At 32.8% G+C, this 26,971-nt stretch overlaps 2 protein-coding genes across 4 annotated transcripts; one reads left to right on the forward strand and one right to left on the reverse strand.

Moving 5' to 3' along the window:
• LOC18611932 (lipase-like PAD4) lies at nt 2,548-7,913 on the reverse strand. The gene is made up of 4 exons (XM_018114026.1): nt 7,776-7,913; nt 7,321-7,654; nt 3,678-4,394; nt 2,548-3,556 (listed from the first exon to the last, which is right to left on the reverse strand). Exons 1-4 carry the CDS (start codon nt 7,793-7,795, stop codon nt 2,711-2,713), a joined length of 1,917 nt encoding a protein of 638 aa, XP_017969515.1. The 5' UTR covers nt 7,796-7,913; the 3' UTR covers nt 2,548-2,710.
• On the forward strand, nt 13,336-25,765 carry LOC18611934 (uncharacterized membrane protein At1g06890). 3 transcript variants are annotated; one of them, XR_001926241.1, is made up of 8 exons: nt 13,336-13,592; nt 14,865-15,016; nt 15,127-15,332; nt 15,413-15,506; nt 17,557-17,723; nt 18,135-18,305; nt 20,741-21,027; nt 24,929-25,015. XR_001926241.1 is itself a non-coding variant. In XM_018114199.1 (7 exons), exons 1-7 carry the CDS (start codon nt 13,511-13,513, stop codon nt 18,604-18,606), a joined length of 888 nt encoding a protein of 295 aa, XP_017969688.1. In that variant the 5' UTR covers nt 13,336-13,510; the 3' UTR covers nt 18,607-19,589. The 3 variants fall into 3 exon arrangements, 2 of the variants coding, with proteins under 2 accessions (XP_017969688.1, XP_007048501.2); XM_018114199.1 differs by lacking the exons at nt 20,741-21,027; nt 24,929-25,015 and adding an exon at nt 18,591-19,589; XM_007048439.2 differs by lacking the exon at nt 20,741-21,027 and having other exon boundaries at nt 13,337-13,592; nt 24,929-25,765.

Here is a 26,971-nt window from a genome sequence, read left to right on the forward strand (position 1 = left end):
AATTCTAGCCCTTTAACCAAGATTTTGATCATCGTTGGTTGTCAGAAAATTTAATAAAAATATTAAAAAAATCATTTTTTACCCTCTTTCTCTTAATCGGGATAGTTCATTCAAAATCTATCCCGATTTTTCTAGATCTAAAATTATAAATTTATAAAAAAACTACTAATTTATGTGAGAAAAATGTTAAAATTAAGAGTGTGGGAGTGATTTTCCTTTTATTGCAAGTTGATTTTCATTTTTATTAAAATTTTCGACCACGAGTGATCGACGACCAGAGTCTGGGTTTAGGTGCTGGAATACGGAGAAAGAAGGGCAAGGTAGATAGAGAAGAGAGCTAGAAGAAAAGAAGGAAAAATGAAAACAAAAACAAAAACACGAAAGCTGCTTCAAATAGTAGGCTTAAAACGACGTAGTTCTAGACAAAGGAAAGAAGAAGAAAAAAGCCACTTGACCAATTTCTTTGTTTTTTTTCAGACACGTCATCATTACGTCAGCACCAAATTTGGACGGTATTATGCAAAGGGATTCAATTTGCACAAAATCTTGGAGTAGAGAAACTAAATTAACAAATTTTAAAATAGAGAGACTATGTCGACAAAAAACCCATAGCATACGAACCTAGGGGTGCTTTGACCAATGTTAGCTCTCCCAATAAGTTGACATAGTGTATGAAAATCTTGAAACAATGTAATTTAATGCAATTTTTGCTTATAATATGAAATATTATGTTGAATGCAATTTCTGCTTGAGTATTGAAACCTGCTATCTTTTGTTTCGTTGGTCTATTTATGCAATCTAAAAATATATATATCATGAAATGACATCATTATATTAACTTCACATTTGTATTGGGAATAAAAAAAATTGTAGCAATTTAGTTAAAGTTACAATCAATTACAAAAATATAAACTTTAATTACAAAAAGATAACTTCACTTACAAAAATATAAACTTTTGTTAAAAAAGAATTGTGACATCCATTTAGTTACAAAATAACTTATACAAGTAACAATCAAAATAACAATAGTAACTCAACAACAGTCAATATAGAATATCAGTCATAATATTAGACTTTTCTTATGCTTTCTTGAGTTGAAACTGGTGCACCATTTAGCATATCAACAGCTGATGACTTCGATTTGCTTTTCTATTTTTGTTATGCAGTTTTCCATGGCAATAGCAACAAATTCAATGTTTTAATGATAAAAATAGAGCAACAGCATTATCATCGTAATGCAATTAGCAGAGCTGGCTCTTGGGTGAAGCCACCCAAGCAAGGGCTTTAGGCACTCAATTTGGAGAGGTCTCAAATTTAAAAAGTCTTTATAATTTTATAATAATAATAATAATAATATAATTAATTATATTAAAAATATATAAAAATAAAAAATATGTAAAAGTAAAAAATAATTAATAAAATTATTTGTTTTCTCACTTTTCTAATTATGTACTTAATAAATATCAATTTTCTGTCACTTTCTTATTTTTAAAATACTATTAATTCTCAACTATATTCTCTTATTTTCAATCAACTAATGATCATATGTATTTAATCATCTCCCACAACTATTTTTTTTCTTACTTATTTCTTTTATTTCCAATTAACTCATTTCAATGATTTTCAACAACTATTTTTTCCTATATATAAAATCAATTATTTTTTTTGTTTTCTATGTAGCGCTAAAAAGTTGAAATCATTAGATGATAATAGTTTAAAAGAATATTGTCTTAATCTTGAATATTCCTTAAAATATAATAACTATTATGATATTGATGGTTTACATTTATTTTTAGAGTTAAAAATTTTAAAAGAAATTATATAGTAAGAAAATAGTCCAATTGACATACTTAATCATATAAGAAGACTCTATTCTTTTCCAAATGCATATATTGCTTTTAGAATAATATTAACAATTTTAATAAGTGTTACTTTAGGGGAAAGAAGTTTTTCAAAACTAAAATTAATAAAATCTTATTTAAGATCAACAATATTTCAAGAAAAATTAAATGGATTATCTATATTATCAATTGAAAAAGAAATATTAAAAGAACTTGATTATAAAAGTTTAATTAAAAATTTTACATACCAAAAAGTTAAAAGAATAAAATTTTAATAATTTTTTTAATTTTAATAAAAAAAGCTTCATTTGAATATTTGGTTTTAAATCTTTGAACTTATTGGCCGCCTCTGGCAATTAGTGTTCTTCTCACCAATAATTTCCTAATAGATAAGAATGATGTAGAATTGTAGTTGTCAATTGCAACTACCTACTGATTTCTCCTACTAATGGAAGAAGGGAACTACAATTGGTTTCAATTATGCACCTGTAGCTTTGGGTGTGGTTCTGTCTCTGATAATGTCGTGGTGGGTGGTGGATACAGGGAAATGGTTGAAGGGACCTGTTAGGAACATAGAAATTCAGAATGGAAAGGTTTAACTTCGAGCACAAGTTCATATTTTTACGAAAATATCAAAATGCTTGTTTCTGCCTCACGTATTTGCCATGTGCTTTATAGTTTCATCCATCAGAAATTAGAGTAGTCATCTTGATAACCGAATTTCAGATTGCATTGGACTGAAATGATTCTTGCAGGTCAAGAAGGTTCTTGTAAAGAAGTGCGTGAATTCATGAACCAAAGCTACACGAAACGATTTTCTACATATTTTACAAGCCTACGAATAGCGTATCCATCTGCCAGAAAGCAGACTAAGGAACTACCTCCCCATCCACAAAACCTGGAAACCTGGGAGGGAATTGCTGAACCTGTGACTTCAATTCCTTCCACTCTTCCATCCACCGACTGAAGCTTGAATTTTTTGCTAAAACATCTATAGAGACCTCTTTATTCTCAATCAACTTCCTCGAATATTGTTCAAACAAATCAATGTTGTGCCACAACAGATCTCGCTTCTTTACATCACTCTCACTCCTGACATTATCTAGCCACTCCCTGGCTTCTTCTACTTTAGCCCAAAAGCATGAATCTTGGGTCGAGCTGGCGAATTTGCTCCTCTTGTTCTCTTCCTCCGGAACTCTTCTGTCCCTCCACCACTTATCAAAAATTTCATACCTCCTTTCCCTTCCATGCTTAATGTAATGGCCACGTTCGCGGTGCTTCCCTGCTCGGTAGTAGTCGGCGATGTCCAATGGCTCCACAAGAAGCTTATAGAATTGGGAAGCGTTTACCCACTTTCCCCTTCTGTGAAAATCCTGAGGCAGCTTGTTGTTTTCCAACATGTGGATTACACTATTCCAGAAACCCGCAAGCTTATGGCGGTTCATGTTGACTCTGTACTCTCTTTTTGAGCGCCCCTTAAGCTTGAAGGCATCATAGTAACCCATTTGATCATCAGCATCGTCGCAGCAGGCTTTGTACCACTCAATTTCAGCTCTGAAAGGTACTATCTTGGACAATTTTATTGCTAGATTGGCTGCCGTCAGGTTTGGCTTATTACCATCTTGCGCCATTTGTAGACAGTCCTTGGCCATAATTACAACTTCTTTCCTCAGGTTTGAGTTTTGTTCAGAAAGGTACAGGTCTTGAACTGGTTCCTGTTAGTTGATTTCAATTTGAAACAAAAATTATATATATATGCAAATTGACTTTGTTATACATTTATATATACTAACAAAGGGAACTAATTAAGTTTTCCCTAGGAGAAAAAAAGATTACCTTGATAACTAGTTCTGTGGACTGCAATGCCAATGCCACTCCAGCTTCATAGCTAGAATCAGGAAGATCCTCTTCATGAAAGTTTCTAGCCCTCAAAAAGTGTTTAGAAACTTTCCCAACATAATCTCCATACTTGAGATGATCCTCAATGCTACAACTTGGTGAACCCGTTGCCAGCATCAGATACATCATCTTAATGACAGATGCCACATTATCTAGACAAATGGCACCTTCTTGGCAGCAGAAAACATAGCTCCCAAATGGCCAAAACACATTGTCTGATGGCTCTTCAGCTTGCGCTAACAGTTCCAAATCCTTTAAAACACAGTGAAAAATATCTTTGACCTCATCGGCTAGCTGGGAAGAAAGGCTTGTAAGGTGTGGAGCAGCCATGCAATGGTGCCAGAAATTTATCAGGGTATGAATTTTGGAAATGTTGTTAGGTACTATGTCAGCAAAGAGTAGCCTGGGCATGATATCATGCTTTGAAACAACATGGCAAAAGTTTCCACCCCATCGTTCGCGGAGAATTGATCGATGAAGGGCTTCGTTTCCTAGCAACGGAGAGCCGAATGTGATGCATAGCACCGATATTATCGGGAAAGACATGGACTGCAGCTGACAGAGGAGCCATAGAGCTGAAAGAGAGGCTGTTGTTCCTCCTATGGAGTGGCCTGTGATCACCACCGACTTCACTTTTCCAATTAACGACGCAATCTGCATCAACCATCAAACTTTGTTACTTACGATAGCTCTCATGCAAATTGAATCCAATGTGAGATAAAAAAAAACAACACATATAGGGCTGAGGCTTACTGTTAATTACTCCCTCCGTCTTTATATATAATGCCCTGATTCGATTTTATTAGTCAATTTTGATTGTTTTTATTTTGAAATTATCATTTAATAAAATTTTTTAAAATGTATCCATTAAATACTTTAAATAAAATAGTTTTCGAAAAAATATGTATATTTAAAGTAATTTTCAATTAAGATTATTTTTTTAAGGAAAAGTTTCATATATTTAGAAAAAAAAATTTATTAATATCATGTTAACATCACATTATATAAAAAATAAAAAATAATATTTTAATTAATATTAATTAATTAATTATTAATTATAAAAATTTATTTAATTTCAAATAAAAATATAAAAATTTAATTAAATGAATAATAATATTTTATTTTTATTATTATTAAATTATTTAATACAACCTTGAACTGGGTATCTCAATAATAAATTCTAAAAAAAGTAAAAAATAATTTTTTTTTCTCAAAAGAACGGCTAAATAGATTGCGTTCAGATGGTTAAAAGGATTTTTTAAAAAATTCATAAAAGTAATAAATAATTTTCGATTGAAAAGGTAACGCGAAGCCGTTTTTTCTTTGGAAGGATTTCAAAAGGTAAGACTTTTTTGTAAGAGGTGGGGATGAGAGTACGAGACGAGACAGGCAACCTTCGAAACGGGGTTGAATGAAGCAAGGGGCCAAAGCCCCAGCCCCCGGGTTGGGGGGTAGGGCAAAGCTTTGCTTGTTTCTCTTAAGAAGAGTTGACTTGACCCCACCTAACCGGAAAAAGCTTACGAAATGGAATCTAAAAATAAAAGATTTTGCCGACACCAGGGGGATCAAAGAAAGTGAGAGTCAGTCAGTCCTGGGAGGTTTTATTTTATTATTATTATTATTTTGATTTGAAGAAAGGAGTGAGGACTGAGGAGGCCGTGTTTGAAGTTTGACCACTACAATGAGTTGGCTTCCACAACATTGAATGTGAACTCAAATAATGGGTCATACTATATCAAGTATTTCCATAAGATGGACCTGTGATAACTACTACTATATTCTTGATTGAAAACAACTTAATTGCTTTCATATTAAGTTGAAGCAAATAAAAAAAAATTAAAAGTAATATAAGAACCCAGGATTTGCCATATGGCTCCTTGCCCCATTCATCAATAAGTCATTTTACCAACGGAAAAAATGAAAAAGAAAAGGCGTTTATGGTCAAGATGAAATAAAGATAAAGCGGTTGTGATCATCTTTATGGAAAACGGCAATTTACGAGAAGAAAGAAAACGCCAAAATACTTTTGAGGCCCTGAAGCCGGATTGAGATTCTGTCACTGTTGGTGTCTGATGGAGATTTTGAGGGTTAAATGTTGGGTTAAAATTATGATGTGTTTGACGTGGCACTCAAAGATTGGAGGATGCGGTGCATTCCCTGGAATCCAGTCACGGCCAAACAGAAAAAAAAGAAAAAACTAAAAAAAGCAGAAACAACAAATACTGAAATCGACTTTTTTGAATATATATATATATATATATGAAACAAATTATTATAATTTAAAACTTATATATATGGAAAAAAAAAGATATATTTGGATAAGAAGAAAATTTTTAGATATTACATCACAACTACAATTCAAACTCAGAAAAAGGCACAAAATGAGGTAGTGCTTGCAGGTGCAAACTTTTCCATACTATTTGCCAAAGTATGATGACCAATGCCACTAAAATACAACATCATTTGTTTGTTTACGAGGTGAGTTTCACCCTTTACTGGCATGAGATTCTTTTCATATGCCATTCACCAAGTGATGCGCAGTCAATTTTAGACAAACTATAATGGTAGATTGGTAGCTGTTCCAGTCTAAATTCCACTGTCATATTACATAGATAAAATTATAAATAGAATTATATGAAATTTGTTATATTTGATAATACAATTAACATCCAAATTTAAACTGGTATTTAGGTCACTATCAATTTTTTTCGAAGACAATTGTAATCAAAGTTAAACGTATGTTAGAATAAATTTGGGTTGATTGAAGTTTCTGTTTTGCTCATCTCTACTTTGGACCCTACTTCACTCTCTAGAAAAGGAATTGTCCTCACACGTAGTGGGGGTCCAAGTGGGTAATTTTCTAGCTTTCATCCTTTATTCTGCCATTTTCACACCTACCATTCGGGAATGCTGTCTTTTAATTACTACCAAGATAAGGACGGACGAACTGTTGATTAAAGTCATATCTCAGCAGCCATCTCACCTTTCCATTACCTTCATTCCCCAAAAGTGCAACAATTAATTTGATTGAGTGTTTTAATAGTGACGCCACTAAAAACATTCTCACTTTTCATGTTTGAACCTAGTCTCTATCTTGGGGTGTTGGTGGCGGTATGGTTTATGATATTTTAGACTTAGTTCCTTAGCAATTGATTGTGAGGTTGGCATCCGACGGGTGTATGTGTTTTTTGTGATCCAGATGTTCTTCGATATTCAATGGACATTTCTCTTTCGATCAGAAGAAAAAAAACCCAGTTTTCATCTGGACTTGGCTAGTTATTTACCCTAAGGTCCAAGGGTTAGGATTTAGAAGTTTTAACACACAAGATAACCCAGAGGATATATAGTCTATGCGTGAGCTTGGCAATTTCAATATAATTCAATTATTAAGAATTACTACTACACTTATATGGAACAGTGGTTTTGTAAATATGTATATCTAGTTAATTGTAACTAAATCAGGACTTGATTTAAGGTTGAAGTTTAAAATTCGAATCAAGAAAGAAAACATGGAAGTGCATATGATGAATGGAAAAATTATATACTACGACACGGTAAAAGTATAAAAGAGAAACCTGACCTGGATTTGCAAACTTTGATGCATTGACAGAAAAAGCCTTAGCATTCCACTGTGCAACTTGATGGGCTCCTCTGCTTCACTATGACGATAAAGGGGAGCGAAAAGGCCACCGTCTTCAGCATCCAAACGCGCCGGATTTTCGCAGCTCTGGTCTGATCCAGAATCGGGTTGTCTGCCAGAAAACGCAACGTAGGCCACGCTTCCAATCTGCTGTACCAGGTAAGCCCCTGGAAAGGTTGTGTCTGCGATGCTGCATAGCCTCCATGCCTCTTCCAACAATGGAGTCGAGGCAAGAAACGTTGCCAGCGTCTCGCTCATTTCGAATTTGTTCTCGCTTTCATCAATAAATTTTAGAAAGAACAAGTAAAGGTGTGAGAATAAAGAATTTTTCAAGTCAAGTTCAAATTTGGAAAAATTATAATGGAAGAAAAATACCACGGCTTTGAGTTGCTTACCATGAAGTTTCGGTTCCCATGGACTAAAAGTTGTTGCTCTTTCTTTCTGTCTTGGGTGGTGGTGGCGTGAGGCTGGTGTTGCGAGTCTTTTGCAAGGGACAAAAAATAAATATTGAAAAGTGAGTGTGAACTTGAATATATGGGTCGAGATGAATTGAGATATAAGAAGCAAGTGGGGGTATTATTATTTATTTTTCAAGATTGAAAACTAAAAATAGTTTGCAGTCTGACTGGGCAATCTTGTTGGGTCAAAATCAAATTAATCATTTAATTTAAGTTTGGGGCAATGGATTCACTAAAGATATGGGTCTAATTTTATTGGAGTAGGAAGAAGAGACCAAGTTAGACTTGAAATGCCGCGTTGGGGGAAGATTTAGCATGCTGTACTCTATTATGTGGCAACGACAAGCGAGCAAGTGACACAGCAACTGTGCCTCAACTCTTATTTTTAAATACGAATGAGACATTTTTAAAAACAAAAAAGAAAAGAAAGAAAAAAATAATACAATAATAAATTAAAAAAAAAACGTTTCACTTTCGATTTTGATTTTTGGCACTTTCAATGGGTCGTGCCTCGCGCGATCAAGACGCGGTTGCGCTCCACATCGGACGACTAATATTTTTGTATCTCAAGGTACAATTGCTTAGCTAAACACGCTATCTCGGTGAATATGACACTAACGAAATTTTGGTATGTACGTTTTGGTTTTGTTTTTGTTTTTTTTTTGTAAATGTTCCTTTTATTCATTAAACTTTTATTTTGTGAAATTCAATCACCAAACTTTTTATTTTCATGAAAAAAAGGTCACGATTGTGACAGAATATTCTATATTCCTTGGTAAATGTGTTGTTTTATTGTTATAATTTTTTTATTCTCTCGCATCACAATGTTTATTTTTGTATTTTTTTTTCATGTTAACTTTTTAATTAGATGTTTGGGGGTTGAAGGAATCTTAAAAGTTTAATAGGTAGTTTTCACCAAAGTAAAAAATTTGATGTCTTGATTTTATGTTAAATGCTCGTTTTAAAATTTATTATTTATCATATTTTTTACTTCAAAATTTAAGTCAATTTATTATTTTATTCAAATTAAGGATTGTTACTGTTTGAATTTTATCCATTAAAAGAATATCTATGAAAAAAATTAATAAATATAGTTAAAGAATTTACAATTAGAGATATTCTAAGCCAAGCTTCTCGTCAAGGCCTACAAGCTCGACTTGCAATGGGTCGAGCTTGGGCATAGTGTTTTATGTCCAAGCGATTTAATTAACTTATTTTTCACTAATAAATATTTATATTTTTAAAATTTAAATTCTAAATATTTTTAAAATATTAAAATATTTTTATTTTATTTTAATAATAATTAATAGTTAAATGAGTGGATCGAATAGAGCTCGAGTTTAGCTTTAAAAAATGGAAGCTTGATAAACTCAACCCGTTTATGGACACTTTTAATAATAGATTTCATGTGAATGTAATTTTTAATAAATATAAATTTGAATTTCCTAATTTTATAATAGTAAATTATTAGATTTTACGATCAACTTTCGTTAAATTGGTATAATTGAAAAGATTGAATCCTAATTTGAATGAAATAATAGATTTAATACTAAAATGAAAAAATTTGATAAATTCAAGATTTCAAAATGAACAAATAACTACAAATTAAAAGTTTAACTGCTAAAAGTGGCATTATGAAAAAGTTTGATTGCCTGAAATGTGCATTATTCCTTTCACATTTAAAAGACCTTCCTAATAATTTAGCCTACATTTAAGTATTCACTTTTTTTTTCAGAAACTACATTTACGTTTCATTTGTGAGCATTTCTTTTTATTCAATTTTTTATAATAAAATTATAATTATAGTAAAACGATAACATCCAAAATATAGGCTTATACGCAGCTTATGGTGAGAAACATAAAGGGCCAAAGTAAAAAATTTGATGTCTGGATTTTATATTAAATGCTGGTTTTAAATTCTAATATTTATCTAATTTTTATTTCAAGATTTAAGTCAATTTATTATATTATTTAAATTAAGCTCTGTTACTTTTTGAATTTTATTCATTAACAGAAAATCTATGACAAAAATCAATAAATATAGTTAGATAAGACTAACAATTAGACGTATCCATAAATCAAGCTTCTCGTCAAGGCCTACAAGCTCGACTTGCCACGAGTCGAGCTTTGGCATAGATTTTAAAGTCCAAGTCTGTCTAATTAACTTATTCTATTTATAAATATTATATATTTTAAAATTTAAATTTTAAATATATTTAAATATTATTTTTTATAGTTAGATGAGTGGGCCAAATAGAGCTCGAGTCTAAATTTAATTAATAGGTTCGATCTCGTCTGTGGACACTTTTAACAATAGTTGTTATGTAAGGGTAATTTTTAACAAATATAAATTTGAATTTTCTAATTTTATATTTAAAAATTAGTAATTTTTATGATCAATTTTCGTTAAATAGGTATAAACAAAAGGATTGAATCGTAATTTGAATGAAATAATATATTGAATATTAAAATGAAAATTTTAAGATTCCAAAATGAACAAATAACTTTGATTTTACAAAAGTTAATAGTTTAATTGCTAAAAGTAACCTTTTGAAAAAGTTTGATCGCCTAAAATGTGCATTATGCCTTTCACATTTAAGACATTTCTAATAATTTAGCCTACATTTAAGTTTTCAATTTTTTTTTTCAGAAACTACATTTACGTTTCATTAGTTACTATTTCTTTTTCATTCAATTTTTTTTTTGGTAATAAAATTATATAAATATATATAGATAAAAATCTATAATTATAGTCACACGATAACATCCAAAATGCATAGCCTTGTAGGTAGCTTTTGATGGGGAACATGAAGGGTCCAAGCTGTTGCAAAATGTCGAAAAAGGACATATGATGTGATGGCTGCAGCATCAACCGGGTGCTACGTGGCAGTCTAGAAACGCACGTTGCTGAAATCTTACAACATGTAAATCTAGTTTTTAGATTTAAGAGGACCAGATGATCGAAGACTTGGTCAAACCAAATGCAACCCCTAATATTTAGACGCCCTTAACCTAAAATTTACATAAGATTTTATGCATAAATGGCAGATTCGAGTATGGATGGCAGATCTCATGGCATAATTGAAGACTTAACATAAGGCATGTGGACAATTGAAGTCTCCTACACATCATTTTCTTGTTAAGATTTAAATCACAATATGATTTAATAAAAGTCAAAGTAAATATTAAAATGATCAAATTCAAACAAGTTTAATGCAATTCAACTAATTTTAGTCAAAATTCAGTATGAGTTGATTGAAGTGGCCAAACTCTGGTTACTTCACTTGAATCATTTTGATTATTTTCATTCGTTTATTCAAAGTCATCCTCCCTAAATATAAAATTTATTTGTATTTGCATAATTAGTTATATTGAAATCATAATTTGCAGTTAATTTCTTTTTAAAAAAGGAGTGATAATTAAATTTTTATTTATACTTAAATAAACATCCGTTTAACTAGTTTACAAAAAAAAATCTTAAAAAAAACAATGAAAAGATAGGCTCCTAACCCATTTGTGACGTCTATAATTTTTTTATTATAAATTAATAAAGGAAAAAGTTGCTTAGAAAAATAAATAACCAAGAAAATAAAAGCCAAAATTAAGGACATGTTCGAAACGAATAAGAAGATAAAGGTCGAAGACGACAAGTGGTGCCGTTCAACGCGTACGCCTGAGAAGTTTGAAAGACAAAAAATTCAAGTCGAATAAATGAAGATGGGACAAACGCTGTGGTGACCACCCCGTTCGACAAGCCAATTTAGGGACTTGCGTTTTTAATGGGGCATAAATACTCTCTCTTTTTTCTTGTTCTTTTATTTCTTTTTTTATTAATGAAAGATTAAATTTTTTTTGCCGACCCAGCCACATGACATATGAATCTATACAATTATGTCTCTATCCTGTACATACAATACTTTTAAAGTTGAATCACTCCTTTCATTGCAGCTAAAAAAAGTCCCTTCATTAAATTGCAGATGGAAAAAAAGAAAAGAAAAGAGAAAGAAGAACAAGAGAGAGAAAAAAATAAAATTATTAGCACAAAAGTAAATAAGGTGAATTTTTTTTGTTCATGAAAATATTAAGTTAGCATGTCGAATTTGTTCTATAAATCCATTCCCCACTAAAATCTAATTTCAATTCATTACCAGTTAAAATATGTAGAATATTTAAGATACAATAAATGGGAATTACAACATCACAATTAAAACTTCAAATAAGATCCCAATTAAAAGAATTTAAATTAACATAAGGCAAACCGTCAATATTTAAAAGAGAGAGACATTTTCTTAGAGGATACAAAAGACTTATTCTCTTAGGTAGTTTTACTCTATCATGGTTTTATACAAAGTTAGCTCATGACACTGTACATTGTTGAAGTCACATGGCATATTTACCCTTCCACTGGCCAAGCGAATCTCTAGAACACCACCAGTCATTGCTTGCTCAGTTGATTTCTGATAGGCTCCATCAGTATTTAGCAAGATTCAATCCACGACTAGAGGGGACCAACTTATCAAAATTTCTGTTCGACTGTCATGCTGTTGTTTCCCATTTCTGAAGCTCACAAAACATCCATTGTGTTCCATTGGCCAAGCGAATCTTTAAGAACACCACCAGTCGCTGCTTGCTCAGTTGATTTTCGATAGGCTCCATTAGTATTTAGCAAGATCTAATTAATGACTAGAGGAGACCAACTTATCAAAACTTTTGTTCGACTGCTACATTGTAGTTTCCCATATTCGAAACTTACAGAACATCCATTGTGTATAGCTGAGATCAAGCTGTAGATCAAGTCAGATGTTCTTTTATATTAACAGATTAATTTTCAAAAATAAAAGAGTTTCTCCATTTCTAGAGAAACTAGCAAGTCACCCTAAATATCATTGCCCATGGCGCACCATTGGTCTCAGTTTTAATTGTTATCTTAACATGTACTCGAATATCTCAAATGTTACTGGTTATATACCTGTACCTATTAAATTCTTGATTAAAATACATTTAAAATTAATTTTTATGATATTATTAATAAAAAATAAAATTAATAAATTAAAATTAATTTATAAAATAATAATTAAAATTTAAAATCATAAATAGAACAATTAATCATTTTTAAAAAATATTAAATTAATTATAAAAAATTTATAAAATACAAAATAATATATATAATTAAAATTTAACCAAAAAATTATTATTTATAATCGAGTTTAGCAATGGGTATTCTTAAGACCACTTTCTGAATCTTACCCGAACTTGTGAGAGGTAATATCTAATTATAAGATATTTTAATTTTACTTAACCAAGTCTGAATAATACAATATATCTAATTATAAAGTACCTATTAATATTTGCATCCGCTGCTGGGTGTAAAGGGTAAAACTTTTGAGTACGGCACTTTTTTAATTCCCCTGCAATTGAGTGGGAAGCCTAATACAATCGCCATTTGATTTTGACCCAAAACTAAAAGTTTTGTTTTTATGATATAGTAAAACCAAAACCAAATTAAAAATAAGCAAGGCAACGACCTTGCCTGGTCAGCTGATGGGTTTCCTTTCCTTCTTCCCTCTATTTGAACTGAAAAAACCTGGTGCAATGGCAATGAGCTCGGCGTATCCTCCTTGTAAAAGAAGGAAGTTGGAACATAATAACACACCAAAGTTTGAAAACGAGAAATGCAGCGTATGCGTCAGATTTTGGGTCCTTTGTTCAGTAGAGATGTGATGAAGCAAAACCATAGTGATGATGCCAAACCAGGTATTACACTAAACCCAAACCATAGCTTGATTATTTTCACTTGCATGTTGCTTTTTTGCTAACTAATTTGCATGTTGTTAAGCTTTTGCAAGTTTTGACCGCTCCTGTCATTTGCTTTCCACTGCGGAATGGAAGTTTAGAGCATGTTTTTTTGTTCTTTAATTTTTTTCAATTGAAAGTTTTTGTTTGACTAGGGGTTAGAGAATCTAAATTCTTCTACTAACCTGGTCTTCTTTAGCATCTTTAAGTAGTAAAGCTCTGTTAGGATTTTGTTTTTGGAATCGTGGATGAGAGGCTGTAATTTTTGTTGGACCGACCTTTGTATGACAGTGACTTCAAGGGGACACACTAAATTTTGGGATGGAAGGTTATAAGGAATTGTAGCTTCCATTATATTGCACAAGACATAGTGGGTCTACATATGTGCCCAAACACAAGAAACTTTATATGTTAGTGTTTGATTAGCCAATGCTAATAGTGCTAACTTCTTTTAGTTTTTTACAAGATGTGAAGCCTTGGAATTTAGAAACTAACATAAATTTAATCCTTAGTTTACATCCATAATGCTGGAGATAAAGCTCTTTCAATTTTGGGTTGTCTGATCATTGAAATGTTTGTATAAGGTTTTCCAATCTAGTGTAGTGAATAGTTTTTAACCTTCGTTTGTAGCTTAAGCATGTTTAATTTTCCCAATTTAGGAAGTGGAACACAGTTTTTCTTTTTTTCTTTTATCAAAAGTTTCTTTGGATGTTTGGAAGTCTATTTGTTAACTTAATCTATTCGAACCATTTAATGAATCTTTCCCCTTTTTTGCTTGTAATGGCTAGCTTTAAGATTCACTTTGCTCCGAGAAGTGGAAAAGGCATATTTGAGTAATCCTCATTTAAATAGTGAATGGAATGCAGTCATTCGCGAATGAAGTCATTTGGAAAGCATTCCATTACTGCATGCTCACAGTTAATTTATGGAATTTGAAATTTCTTTTTTGACTGTAATCATTCACCCCTTAAAGTAATGCCCTTTTCCCTGGAACTTCTCTACTTAGGCAAAAGAATGAATTAGGAAATTCCAAGACTTGACACTATCCGATCTTGTTTTCTAGTAAGCTATCCTCATCTGTTCAACTCCACCTCATATCCCCACCCTTGATACGTTTTGGTCAATGGAGCCATTAACTTTTTTTAACATTTATAAATTCTATAAATTATTAATAAATCTTATATCTTTGAAATATTTCACTTCATTTCCATTTTTTTTTTCTTTGGATCAAAGGAAGAGCTCTGGAGAGCAATCAATCTTTGTTGTTTGACAACTTGCATTCATCTGAAAGTTCAGAGCGGCAACAGCAACGAATTTGTGGCCCTCTTGCTGCTCTTACATTCAACTTAGTCGTTGCGGTTGGCATCATTTTCATGAATAAATGGGTCTGTATGCTAAAACTTCGCATATGTAACATAATTTTATGCTGCATTGCTGGTTTTAGATGTAGCATCTTTCAAGCACGTAACTGTGACACTCTTTTTTGTTCATTCAGGTTCTTAAAAATGTTGGGTTCCAGTTCCCTGTATTTTTGACTGTTATTCACTATGCAGTCAGCTGGGCATTAATGGCAATTTTGAATTTTTTTTCTCTTTTCTCTGCATCTCCTTCCTCAAAGGTGGCCCCTTTATCTTTATTTACTTTTGGCGTTGTTAATTCTGTGTCCACTGGCCTTGCTAATGTCAGCTTGAAGTACAATAGGTGAGATAATATTTTAATAACTAATTTAAGTTTCCTGGGTGACACTTTGAGTCTATTCATTAATTCATTTCTTTTTCCAGTGTGGGATTTTATCAGATGGCTAAGATTGCTATTACACCATTGATTGTCCTTTTGGAATTTATATGGTACAGGAAGAGAATTGCTTTCTCGAAGGTAATTTTTCGTTTCTCAGTTCTACGCTCATGGAAGAGGTGTATATTCATAACATGTAAAATGCCTAAGTTATAATAAGCAGAAAGGATGAAAATAAGAGAGTTCTTAACATAGAATTCATACAAATTTCTAGCACTTTCTTCAAAATGTAGACATATTCAGTTTCCATCACCGTCTTAGGTCATGTTTGTCTCAATTTTGAATGGGATCAAATTGGTCCTCGTTGTGCATGATACCCCCAATAGAGCTGCATTCTAATAGGGAATCCCACTAACACGTATTAAACTGTGGTTGACATTGCAGGCATAAAGGTGGAAATTGCATTTCTGTTGTAAAAATAGATGTCTGCATTCCATAACCACAAATACAGTCCCTTAATATATTGGTGTCTTCTTTCCTTTTCCTTTTTAATTGGATTTTTATTTCTAGATCATGATTTTCATCTTATAAAACATCTGTCTTTGCACCCATTTGCCAATTTGCCCTCAGTTCAAATTGTTCAAAACACCCAAAAGGGATTTTTCTGTTCCTTTTAGACTTTGGTCTGAAACAAGTGGTAATTGCCCAATTATCTATATACTAGATCTAGTAAATAAAGTAATCTTCATCTAGTAATGGTATCTCTGATCATAAATCATAATTCATGTGAGAATTGATATCTTTACAGTTTCTTAAAAGTGGCATTGTGCTAGATATGATACGGAGTGAACTTCTTACTCAGTGTTTGGCTTCAGGCTTTCTTTTTAATTGATGTTGAAATTTTGTTGGTTTTTCTTGAAAGGTTATTTAATTTTAAGGTGATCAATTGTCATACATTAATAGTAATGTGACAAAATGAAGGAGAACTTCGTGAAACTTATTAGGCATCTCTTTAGCAAGTTCAAGGGGATGTGCAAGGACCCTATGCAAGACAGAATCTATAAGAAGTAAAATCATGGGGGCTAGCAGAAAGATTTCTCTCGATGTTGAGAAGTTAAGGAGGTGAAGTGTTATAATTCAGTGTAGACTTGAAACAAGGAGTCTAAATTTCAGTGGCTGTTAGTGATGCAGTAGGAATAAGAACTGAGAAAAAAGGTGCCCGCATCCAGAGAAACTTGCTTCAATGAGTAACGCAAGGTAGCATCTATGGTATCTATGAGGTAGCTTGCATTACATGTCTCAACTAAGCAAAAGAGATTATGAAGTTGGACTAATGGGAAATGGCTATGTCTTTACTCACCCAATCCTAATCCCCATAGTACCTAAGACTTTAATATTTCTTAAGATAGCAGGTACACACTAGCTTACAATATGGTTGGTAATTGTTTCTCGTTACATTTTCAAGAAGATGTCGGCCTGACCATGCAGAAAATGGAACATGTAGCTGAACCCAACTATGTTGGTTTCACTTGAGTTGAGCTGGGCTGAGTTTAATTATCTCATTTATCTATTGACTTTGTGCATTGATTATTTCAGCCTTGTCCAAAATCCATGAATTCTCCCTATTTACTTTGGGTTGTGAGAAGATGATACTTTACGTTGCTCTGCTGCCAAAATCTACGTCTAGTCAGTTGGGGGAAAAAAAAGAAAAAGTAGCTTTTGGATTAAAAAAAAAAGCAGAAATCAAAACTTGAAGTTCTTATAAAATGAGTTGAATGATTTTTTATTAATAATCGAAAGAGTAACAAATAGTCTCATGAGTCATGACATCCAGTCTCAAGACTGTTAAACCTTAAAACCCAACTGACATGCCTAGATATGCCTTTTGTAGCTTCATTTTTAGAATAAATAAAATGTATTAAATGAATCCCAAGAATATATATCCTTTTGAGATTTTGCTCCTGCAACTCTTGCCCCTTGTGCCACTTGTGAATGGTTGAGGATTTTAGCTTTGTGCAACAGTTCTTGAATTTTCATGCCCATGTGGCATATGGAATGTTTGGTTTGGTTTAATGTGTATGTAGAAATGGTAGGAGCATTCTTATATAGTTATTTGATTGACTACTGTGGTTAATATCACTCAAGTGTTGTCAATTGCTTTTTTTTACATTCTTCCTGCAAAATCTTTCAGGTGATTGCACTAACAGTTGTATCTATTGGGGTTGCTGTTGCTACTGTAACTGATTTACAATTCAGCCTCTTTGGTGCTTGTGTTGCATTGGCATGGATACTACCTAGTGCAGTCAATAAAATCCTTTGGTCCAATGTGCAACAACGAGAGAACTGGACAGCACTGGCGTATGTTTCATGTTCCTTTGAGCTCACTTATGGTTTATTTGGCAGTTTTAGATTGAGAGGAAAGCAAAGGATAAATGTAAACTGTGAAAAGGAGAAAGAAATAATGACTACTTTCATTTCTGAATATTTAGTAGGGATTGAAATGGATGATTTGTATTTGCTTGTTCAGTTAGTTGACAGAAAACAAGGCAAGTAAATTTTACAAGTTTTTTGGGGGTAAGGGGATAACTAAGTAGTACTTCTTTCTTATCTGTGCTTTATCATGCCCATTTAATATTGAAACATGGTTTCATAGTTATTTTTCTCCTTTTCTTTGCCTGCAGCCAAGGAAATATTTCTCTCCTTTATATTAATTATTTGCTGAAATTTTTCGAAATTTTCACTGGTTCTAGTTGTGAATTTCTTGAACAGGTTAATGTGGAAGACAACACCAATCACTTTGTTTTTTTTGGTTTTTATGATTCCTTTCTTGGATCCTCCTGGTGTCCTTGCATTCCATTGGAGCTTCAGCAATACATCAGCGATTCTCATGTCTGCTTTTCTTGGCTTCTTGCTTCAGTGGTCGAGTGCTTTGACACTTGGGTAAGTGCCACAACTTGCTCCCTTTGATGTTTATGGCTTGTCATAATTTCATCTCTTTTGTTTCACGGAGTTGCTTTTAGCTATCGTTTTCCTACTTGGTGAATATAGTACTGTTGAAATGGAACGCCTTCTGCCCCTACTCCCTCTCCCCCCCCTTCTCCCCCACCCCGCACCCCCCCCCCAAAAAAAAAGAAAGAAAGAACGTAAGAAAGTAGAGTGTCGCTGCTTGGGTTTTGGTTAGGTGAATGGTTAACCCCTGACTGCCTCTCTGTTGTGACGTGTAAGTGGGTGGCTTCTCTGAAGCGCTTCACTATGAGGTTGTGGCATGGTTGAAAAAGGATAGCTTAAGGATATTGGGGCTCTATCCTGCATTGTTCAATTTATTTACAACCTGAAGTAGTGAGAAATGCATTTAACCCACAACCAGGAGGATGATTGCAGCAAGTTGCTGGTACAGAATATGGGACTAAAAGCTGGTTTTGACAGGACATATCAAGAAAGAAAACTTGTTTTAAGTTAATTAAAAGCTTTGAGCTGATCCTTTTTTAAAATGTTTAAGTAATTATGATGTGAAGTTGGTGTGAACCAACTTCATTTCGCTTTGGTAAGGGGCTAGGGTAGTCAAGTGACAATGTTTATACATGATTTATGAAGCTTTATCCATGAACATTAATAAGAAACTCAATTCATGAATCTGAAGAGGTAAGGGTTTTGTTTTGTGGGGCTAGTGACGACTATGAAATTTGGTTTTATATGGAAGAAGCAAAGAGGGAGAAAAAAAAGTAGATTAAGGAATAAGATCATTAAGCAGAAATTCACAAAGTTGGTAAATACTTTTGCTTTTATTCTAACATTTTATGATAAAATGCTATTAGAGTTAATTTTTTTAAATCAGTATGGGCGTTACTTTTTTATGTTATTGGTGTTTATTTATGTTAAGGGGAACGATGATGAGAGTTAATCTCAATTATTAAGAGTTTAACGATTGAGACAATATGTACTTTCTTTTTTTTATACAGGAAAGAGGTGAATAGGAAATAGGGTTTTAAATTGGGTAAAATACACTAACATCCCTAACTTTTACCTATAATTACCTATAATTCCATGCTAGTCTATTAGTTTAAAAATGAACAGTCTGTACCAAAAGAATATATTTTGTTGGATAGAGAAGTCCTGTTGTTAGTTATTTTGTCAGTCTTTGTTTATCTGATGAATTTTAGGATAATTTTGCCCCTCGTTCCATGTTCTTGCTTAAACCAGATCCCTTAAACCAAAAGCAAAAAATCTAAATTTTTTGCTAAAATCTAAAAGATTTCTCGCTTATTTTTGGTATTTCGTAAAAAAAGAAATGATGAAAATAATGGAGGAAAAAATCATTTCAAGAACCAGAGATGAATTTTACCTTCAAGCTTCTGTTGCAACATCTTGTTGGAAAACTACCATTTCAAGAATCATGGATTAGTGGGTGTAGTAGCTCATCACCTACATCCTTCTGGTTTTTAAAATAGAAGCTATTTAATAGGTGCCAAACATGGGAAGAGAGGAAGTTCTCCAGTGTATGAAAAATGTGGGAATAAAGGAAGAGAAAATGAAGGTTGAAAGGCTTATTGAATGGTGGTTGATACGCGCCAAAGAGATGGAAATAAACGTTTTTTTTTTTAAGTTAAATTTGCATTCATAAATAGAGCTACATAGCTACTAAGAAGATAGAGATCACATGCACTTTTTCGCTTGGTTATTCATGACAACAGCATCAGACCAAAAAAAAAAAAAAACAAAAACAAAAACTTGGTGGCCTTCATACTCAACATAACAAGTGATGAGCTAATGTAAAGGTTTTTTTCCAAACAAGTAATATTCGCATTTATAATAATTGCATAAAGTAATTCAATAATAGTGATGACTTAATTCAAAATATATCCTACACAATAATTGTATAAAGTAATATCATTTGCATTTATATAAATAATTGTATAAAGTAATATCATTTGCATTTATATCAATAATTGTATAAAGTAATATCATTTGCGTTTATAATCAATATATATCTTATAAAAAAAATAGCTTCAGATTCTTTGCGCACATGAGGACCATTATTTTCCCTAACCTTTGTGCACAAATGGACTAGTAGCTTTACAATAGAGCCTGTGTCATCAGTTTTACAAAAGAGAACCATTGCTAATGGGTTTAACATCAAAGTCAATAATCAGTATCTTATCAATCTCTGGATAATAATAGATAAACAAAGGCAAAAAAATACAAAACATCCTTTGTAATTACATTCCAACCAATAAAAACATCACAAAAAATCCTAATTATATTAGATAATGCTATTCACATATCATCAACATTAGAGATACTTGCTTGTGTCACGTTAGCACCATCAGCATCAAATTCAAATGGAGTATTCACAGAATTCATTTATGAGGAACCAGGGGCAGCAAGGGTAACATGTCTAATAGAAGCAGTAGCAAATGAAGGCCTTTTTGCAGATGAAGGCCTCATTGCATATGAAGTAGACTTAGCAGTTCGAGCAGCACCACTGTGTCCTTTAACAGTAGCACCACCACCACCACCATGTCTTGGAGCAGCAGGAGGTCTTCCTTGCATACAAACAGAAGGTCCCTTTGTAGTTCTTGATGTAAACCTACCAACAACTCTTGATGTAGACCCATGAGCTCTTGACGGAGAGCCAACAACTCTTGATGAAGATTCAATCGAGGTATATAACTTCAATTTAAAATATAAAATTGTATTAGTTGCATAATTAATTTATAAGTTAGAAGATTAAAAGACTAAATGCTAGACATGTTACCCTTGTTGTCCTTGCTTCCTCGGAAATGAATTTTGTGAATACTTCATTTGAATCTGGTGCTAATGATGCTAGTGGGACATAAGTAAGTGTCTCTAATGTTGTTGATGTTGGAAAAGGGGTTTAATCGTGCCATATCAATAGTTGAAACAAAAATAAAATAAACATGAATATAAGAATGCAACGGAATTAAAACTAGGAACCAACTCTTCTTCCAAGGTCATTTTCCTTGAATTTTGGATCATTTACAATGTAACATATTGAAGGTATGATCTGATAATTAACTCAGAGATACAAAAAAGTTGGATTTCTTGTCCTAATAACACTGATAAGCCTTTATAAAGTCTTCTCACCGAGCTTGGTTGTCTCAAACCAAAGCAGTCTAAATGCACAGTTTCTAATGATCGTCCACACAATTTTGAGAATTCCTATGTTAAGGTGGGATTGCTAAGCCGTTTGATGTGCTAGCAAGAGAGTGTTCACAACACTTCTCTCTTAGAATCACCTTTGCCAAAATGTTAGAGAAGAAAGCTGTTTTTCTTTCTTGCACACACCTAGAGGTGGCACACAAATAGCTAGGTTTTTTGTTTTCTATTTTTTTTAAAGGTGGCTTATAGCAAAGTATTTATATTTTGGTCCAACTTCAGCCTTAAATAGCTTTTACATTATTTTTCATATAATTTGCTAATTAGTCCTTACGCTTAATTGAACCATTTAATTAAGTTGTTAATTGGTCCTTGTACTTAATTAAATCATTTAATTAAGTTCAATTGAAGTTCATAACTTTCAATTTTTTGTTTAAGTACAATTTAATCACCTATCTTAGTTTAATCTCAATCATTATCTATTGTGTGTGATCCATTGAACTTTTAACATGTTGGCAATAAAATTAAATTGAAAACTTAATTAATTAATTTAATTCTATAAACCAAGATTGACATTTAGCAATGCATCTTGACTACCTAAATGTTATAAGAGTCAAGATGGTTTGCCTCAACCTTTTAGTGATCAGTTTCTCAGTGTAATTCATTCTCTCAACATATATCTCGGATATGATAAAAGTATGGTGTAGTGTTTACTCTTATAGATCTCCATATCTTTACTAAAGTTAAATCATTAACTCCATAGAGATTTATGAAACTTTTTTCATAATCTTTGAGTCGCATTGGCTAAGGATTTTAATAAGCTAATATCAATTAAGAACTGTTAAAGTATGTCCCCTTAATCATTTTGGGTGATGATTCTTATCTTGAACACTCATTTGCCTTCACATATTTTATGCTACAACCAACTATATCCTGTTTTGGCATCCTTGATAGGACTCATAGGTATATAATAGCACTTCGCATATTAGACAACTTGGGGCTTCAAGTTTAAGGAGTATTTATACTACTGATGTAAGATAAGTATTGCATAGACACTAAAGTGAGATATCAAATGCACTACTCATGTCGAGTCATGTTCAGTGAACTTGCTTTCCCATGACAAGAATTTACATTTTAGTTTCAAGTATTTCTATACTTCAACTTATGACATCAGTTGTTTACTTCTTAAATAAAGAACATAGAATGTAGTAGTCTCTATGTATTATTGATGTTCAGTCTTAATGATACATCAACTAAGAACATTTAGAGATTATACTTTGATATATAAAGATCTCATAATTTCAATCATTTGCAATTATCTTGCAAGGCATATTAATCTCATGGATTTCAATTAATTAGACTTATAATTCACTATAATTGATGTTTTATTGATGAAAGAAAGCCTCTAATTATTTAATGTGAATGATATTCTTATACGATTGGAACCAAGTCTTGACCAATCTCAATTGGCCGCTAAGCTTAGTCAACAGTTGATGTGAATAGCGTTATCTAATACCATTAGGGTTTCTTGTGGTGTTTCTAATGGTTGGAATGTAATTACAAATAATGTTTTGTATTTTTTTGCCTTGTTTGTTTGCCATTATCTGAAGATGTGATTAGATGCTGATTATTAACTTTGATGTTGGACCTATTGGCAGTGGTCCTCTTTTTTGTAAACCTAATGACATAGGTTTTGTTGTAAAGCTATTGGTCTCTCTGTGCACAAAGGGTAGGGAAAATAGTAGTCCTTATGTATACAAGGGACTTGAAGTTATTTTTGTGTAGAATATATATTGAATATAAATACAATTGATATTACTTTATGCAATTATTGATATAAATGCAAATAATATTACTTTATGCAATTATTGTGTAGAATATATATTGAATTAACCCATCACTATTATTGAATTATTTTATACAATTATTATAAAAGTAAATATTACTTGGTTGGAAAAAAAACCTTTGCGTTAGCTCATCACTTGTTTTGTTGAATATCAATGCAATCAGGATTCTATTTTTTATTTGGTCTAATATTGTTGTCATGGGTATCCAAGAGGAATGGTGCCTATGGTCTCTACCTTTTTGGTAGCTATGTAGCTCTATTTATTATGCAAATTTAACTTTTAAAAAAATAATGTTGAATATCAATGTTTCGCTATTTATATTTCCATTCAATATTTCAACAATTTTGAATTCAATTTACAATAATTTTGCATTCAATATTTCAACAATTCATAACAACTTTTATCAAACATCATTTAAATACTTAATCCTAAAATTCCTTTTAAATGCCTCTGATTTTTTTTTTTGCCCATCCCATCTCTTTGGGGCATTTTATGAAACACCATTCAATATTTCAATATTTCAACCTTCATTTTCTTTTCTTCTCTTCCCATGTTTTGCACCTAATGGAGAACTTCCTCTCTTCCCACATTTGATACTTATTGGATAGCTTCCATTTTAAGAACCACAAACGGATGCAGGTGATGAGCTACCATACCCACTAACTTGTTGTTCGTGAAATGAAAGTTTTCTAGTAAGATGTAGCAACGGAAGCTTGAAGCTTGAAGGTAAAATTCATCGTTAGTTCTTAAAATGATTTTTTCCTCCATTACTTTCATCATTGCTTCTTTCGCGGAGTGCTAAAAATCAACGAGAAATCTTCTAGATTTCAACAAGAAATCTGAAAACTTTTGCTTTTGATTTGAGGGATTTAGTTCTAGCAAGAACACTGAAGGAAGAAAAGGCAAAATTGTCTTAAATTCATCAAATAAATCAAGATTGACGGCAGGACTTCTCTGTTTAGTGAAAACATATTCTTTTGTGACAGGTTGTTCATTTCTGAAACTAATAGAGCTACGTGGAATTATGGGTTGTTCAACCCATCTAGTGTATAAATATTACCACTTGATTACCATAACCACTAACCATCGACACCAACTTATTTCATAATTACTAAACATTGTTAAAAATATCTGCACTCAACTTTAATTAACCTACTAGAAGGTCCCATGTTCTGTACCAACAATTGGTTGTCATTGTTCTCGCAATTGCGGGTAACACTTTCCACTACTTCGGGTTGTAAATAGATCAAATGATGCAAGATAGAGCCTCAATATCCCATGGCCATCTTCTTCGATTGTTCCATAACTTAATTTTAGTGAAGTGCTTTGGAGAAGCCACAGTGTTAGTGTACCGAAATCAACTAAATTAGAGAATCTATGAAAAGTATGAAAACTCTGAACCTAAAAGGAGAGGATGGGAATTGATATATTTTGACATTTCAAGATGTGTTAAGCATTTTTGGACATCTAAATTGAAAAGGTGATCAAGCGTTAATGGATGGAGAATTCTTTTCCCTTTGTAGTTATACTCTGATTTTAAGCAATTTTCATTCTTGTTAATTCATTTGTGTTTGCTTCACATTCCCTCTTACTTTTCAGGGCTACATCTGCTATCTCCTCTGTTGTTCTTGGACAATTCAAAACGTGTGTTGTACTTCTTGGAAACTATTACCTTTTTGGTTCAAATCCTGGCATATCCAGTATTTTTGGAGCATTTATAGCCATTGGTGGCATGTCCTTATACACATACCTCAATATACGACCTATGAAGCGGAAATCCAGCAAAGTGTTGCCTTAGAAGAAGCATCTTCTTTTTCGAAATCTAAAGAGGGCAAAGGAAATAAAGAGAACCATGATGCATATGATTATATGACTACATTGACTATATGACCTACGTTCGCACTTGAATCAATAGTTTTAGGTTAGTAGATTATGCATCTAATACCTTTTACAAGTCATTGAACCAGTTTCATCGTTCTCTAGCTAGTGACAAGCCTGTAATTGATCCTTTGTGGGAGCGCTGGAGGTTGAAACAAAGTCCATACATTAAGCGTTTTCAGGTTACTAATTAGAGAAACCGGCATGCTGGAGCTTGAAAGCATTCCAGATTGTGAAGCAAAGTTTGCGAGCTCTTGACTAAGAAGAACAGAATTCATGACGCCAAAGTGTCCAACCAGTCGGCTTTGGCATCAACAAGTCCACGATGGTACTCGAAGGAAATGGAACGTGCTAGTAGCATGCCTAGAGGAGGGCAAGCTCTAAGGCCCGAATGGCCATAACATTTACTATGTTTATGTTACTCTCTTTTCCTTTTTCCTTTCTAATTGGAGTTGGGTGAACAAACTTGCTTAGCTGGTACTTTAATTAATACTATTTGTTCTTCATGTGCCCCCAAGAAAAGGAAAAATGAACAAGATTTCATTAGGCTTCCCTGAATTCCAACCGTGCATGTATGACTGAAGCACTACATTCATTCTGCTAATTTTAATTTTTAGAGGAAAAAACTGTTAAATTTGTTTTCATTATCCTAACTCTTAGCATCACCACCCAGCTTAACAGTGTAAATTCCACAAACAAGATTCCTATAGCAGTGACAGTGAATATATCCTCAATATCCTCTTACACTCTCCAATGGAAGCTATTAGAATGATGCCCTTAAGCTTGTAGAAGTAGCCATATATAGAGTTCATACTTCCATCAGACTATAGCAATCATCTTTCGCTTAGAATCATTTCACTGGGATACTAGATATACTAATAAATTATAGATTTATAGTGCCGCTGGGCTCTTAACACATTGAATTCAAGACTTGATATTGCATGAATTGTTCAGCTGGGGTTCCGTTATGGGTTTGAGTCCAACTTCCAACATAACTCTGTCATATAAATTCTGACATATCATGGCAGATATTTGTCCTTTTTTAAAGGATTCAACAAATTATTTATGGACAAAAAATCCAAGAAACTATCTCACCATACCAGCAATGGGTGCTTCAAATTCCGGGCTAGGTTTTAGATTAGACTGGCAATGTTGGTCGGGATATGGTACCAAGATAAGTCTTGGTTGAAGAGGCTGCTCATGGTTTCCCACAAGTGTGGTCAGTTACGTTAAAGTCAAATAAACTTATCAACAAAGTCAACTTCGTATTAATCACGGTATTCGAAGTTTATTGTTTTGTTTATGACTTTTTCGATTACATTTGTTATAATTCCTGGTGGAAGGATATTGGCATGCATACGGTTCCTTGATCTGTCTTCACTCACCATTAAATTAATAAAGAAGAGGTTTTCGAAGTTTTCTTCTTCAAAGGAATTACCATAAACTAAAGAGTAACAAGTGAAAAGGTGAAACACAAAACCGTTTCCCGCCACAGTCCATCCAGTCATGATTCATCCCTCACCCGCAGCCGACAGTGTGGGCAACTGTAACAGAAATGGCAGTTTGCTTACAGTCCAAAGTCCAAAGACGAGAGAAGAGAAGAGAAGAGAGAGAGAGAGAGAGAGAGAGAGAGAGGGAAGGAAAGGGGGAGTTAAGCGAGTGGGTGGGTTTGTGTGGCGGAGATTGCAGTTGGAGAGGGGTACTGCCTAATTGGGACAAAGCTCTTGGGATCGAAAATGGGTCCCTTCAGCAATCAATGCCGTT

The sequence above is a fragment of the Theobroma cacao genome, chromosome 1 (assembly GCF_000208745.1).
Source record: "Theobroma cacao cultivar B97-61/B2 chromosome 1, Criollo_cocoa_genome_V2, whole genome shotgun sequence".
In the NCBI taxonomy this organism is placed as follows: Eukaryota; Viridiplantae; Streptophyta; class Magnoliopsida; order Malvales; family Malvaceae; genus Theobroma; species Theobroma cacao.

What these genes read in the sequence shown, in the direction of transcription:
- LOC18611932 (XM_018114026.1), bottom strand. Translation starts at nt 7,795, where the DNA reads ATGGGAACCGAAACTTCATG. An exon ending in ATCAAAGTTTGCAAATCCAG is followed by an intron (nt 4,395 to 7,320) that starts GTCAGGTTTCTC and finishes TGGTTGATGCAG; the next exon opens with ATTGCGTCGTTAATTGGAAA. An exon ending in CCACAGAACTAGTTATCAAG is followed by an intron (nt 3,557 to 3,677) that starts GTAATCTTTTTT and finishes ATCAACTAACAG; the next exon opens with GAACCAGTTCAAGACCTGTA.
- LOC18611934 (XM_007048439.2), top strand. Translation starts at nt 13,511, where the DNA reads ATGCAGCGTATGCGTCAGATTTTGGGTCCTTTGTTCAGTAGAGATGTG. An exon ending in AGAGAATTGCTTTCTCGAAG is followed by an intron (nt 15,507 to 17,556) that starts GTAATTTTTCGT and finishes AAAATCTTTCAG; the next exon opens with GTGATTGCACTAACAGTTGT. An exon ending in TCGAGTGCTTTGACACTTGG is followed by an intron (nt 18,306 to 24,928) that starts GTAAGTGCCACA and finishes CTTACTTTTCAG; the next exon opens with GGCTACATCTGCTATCTCCT.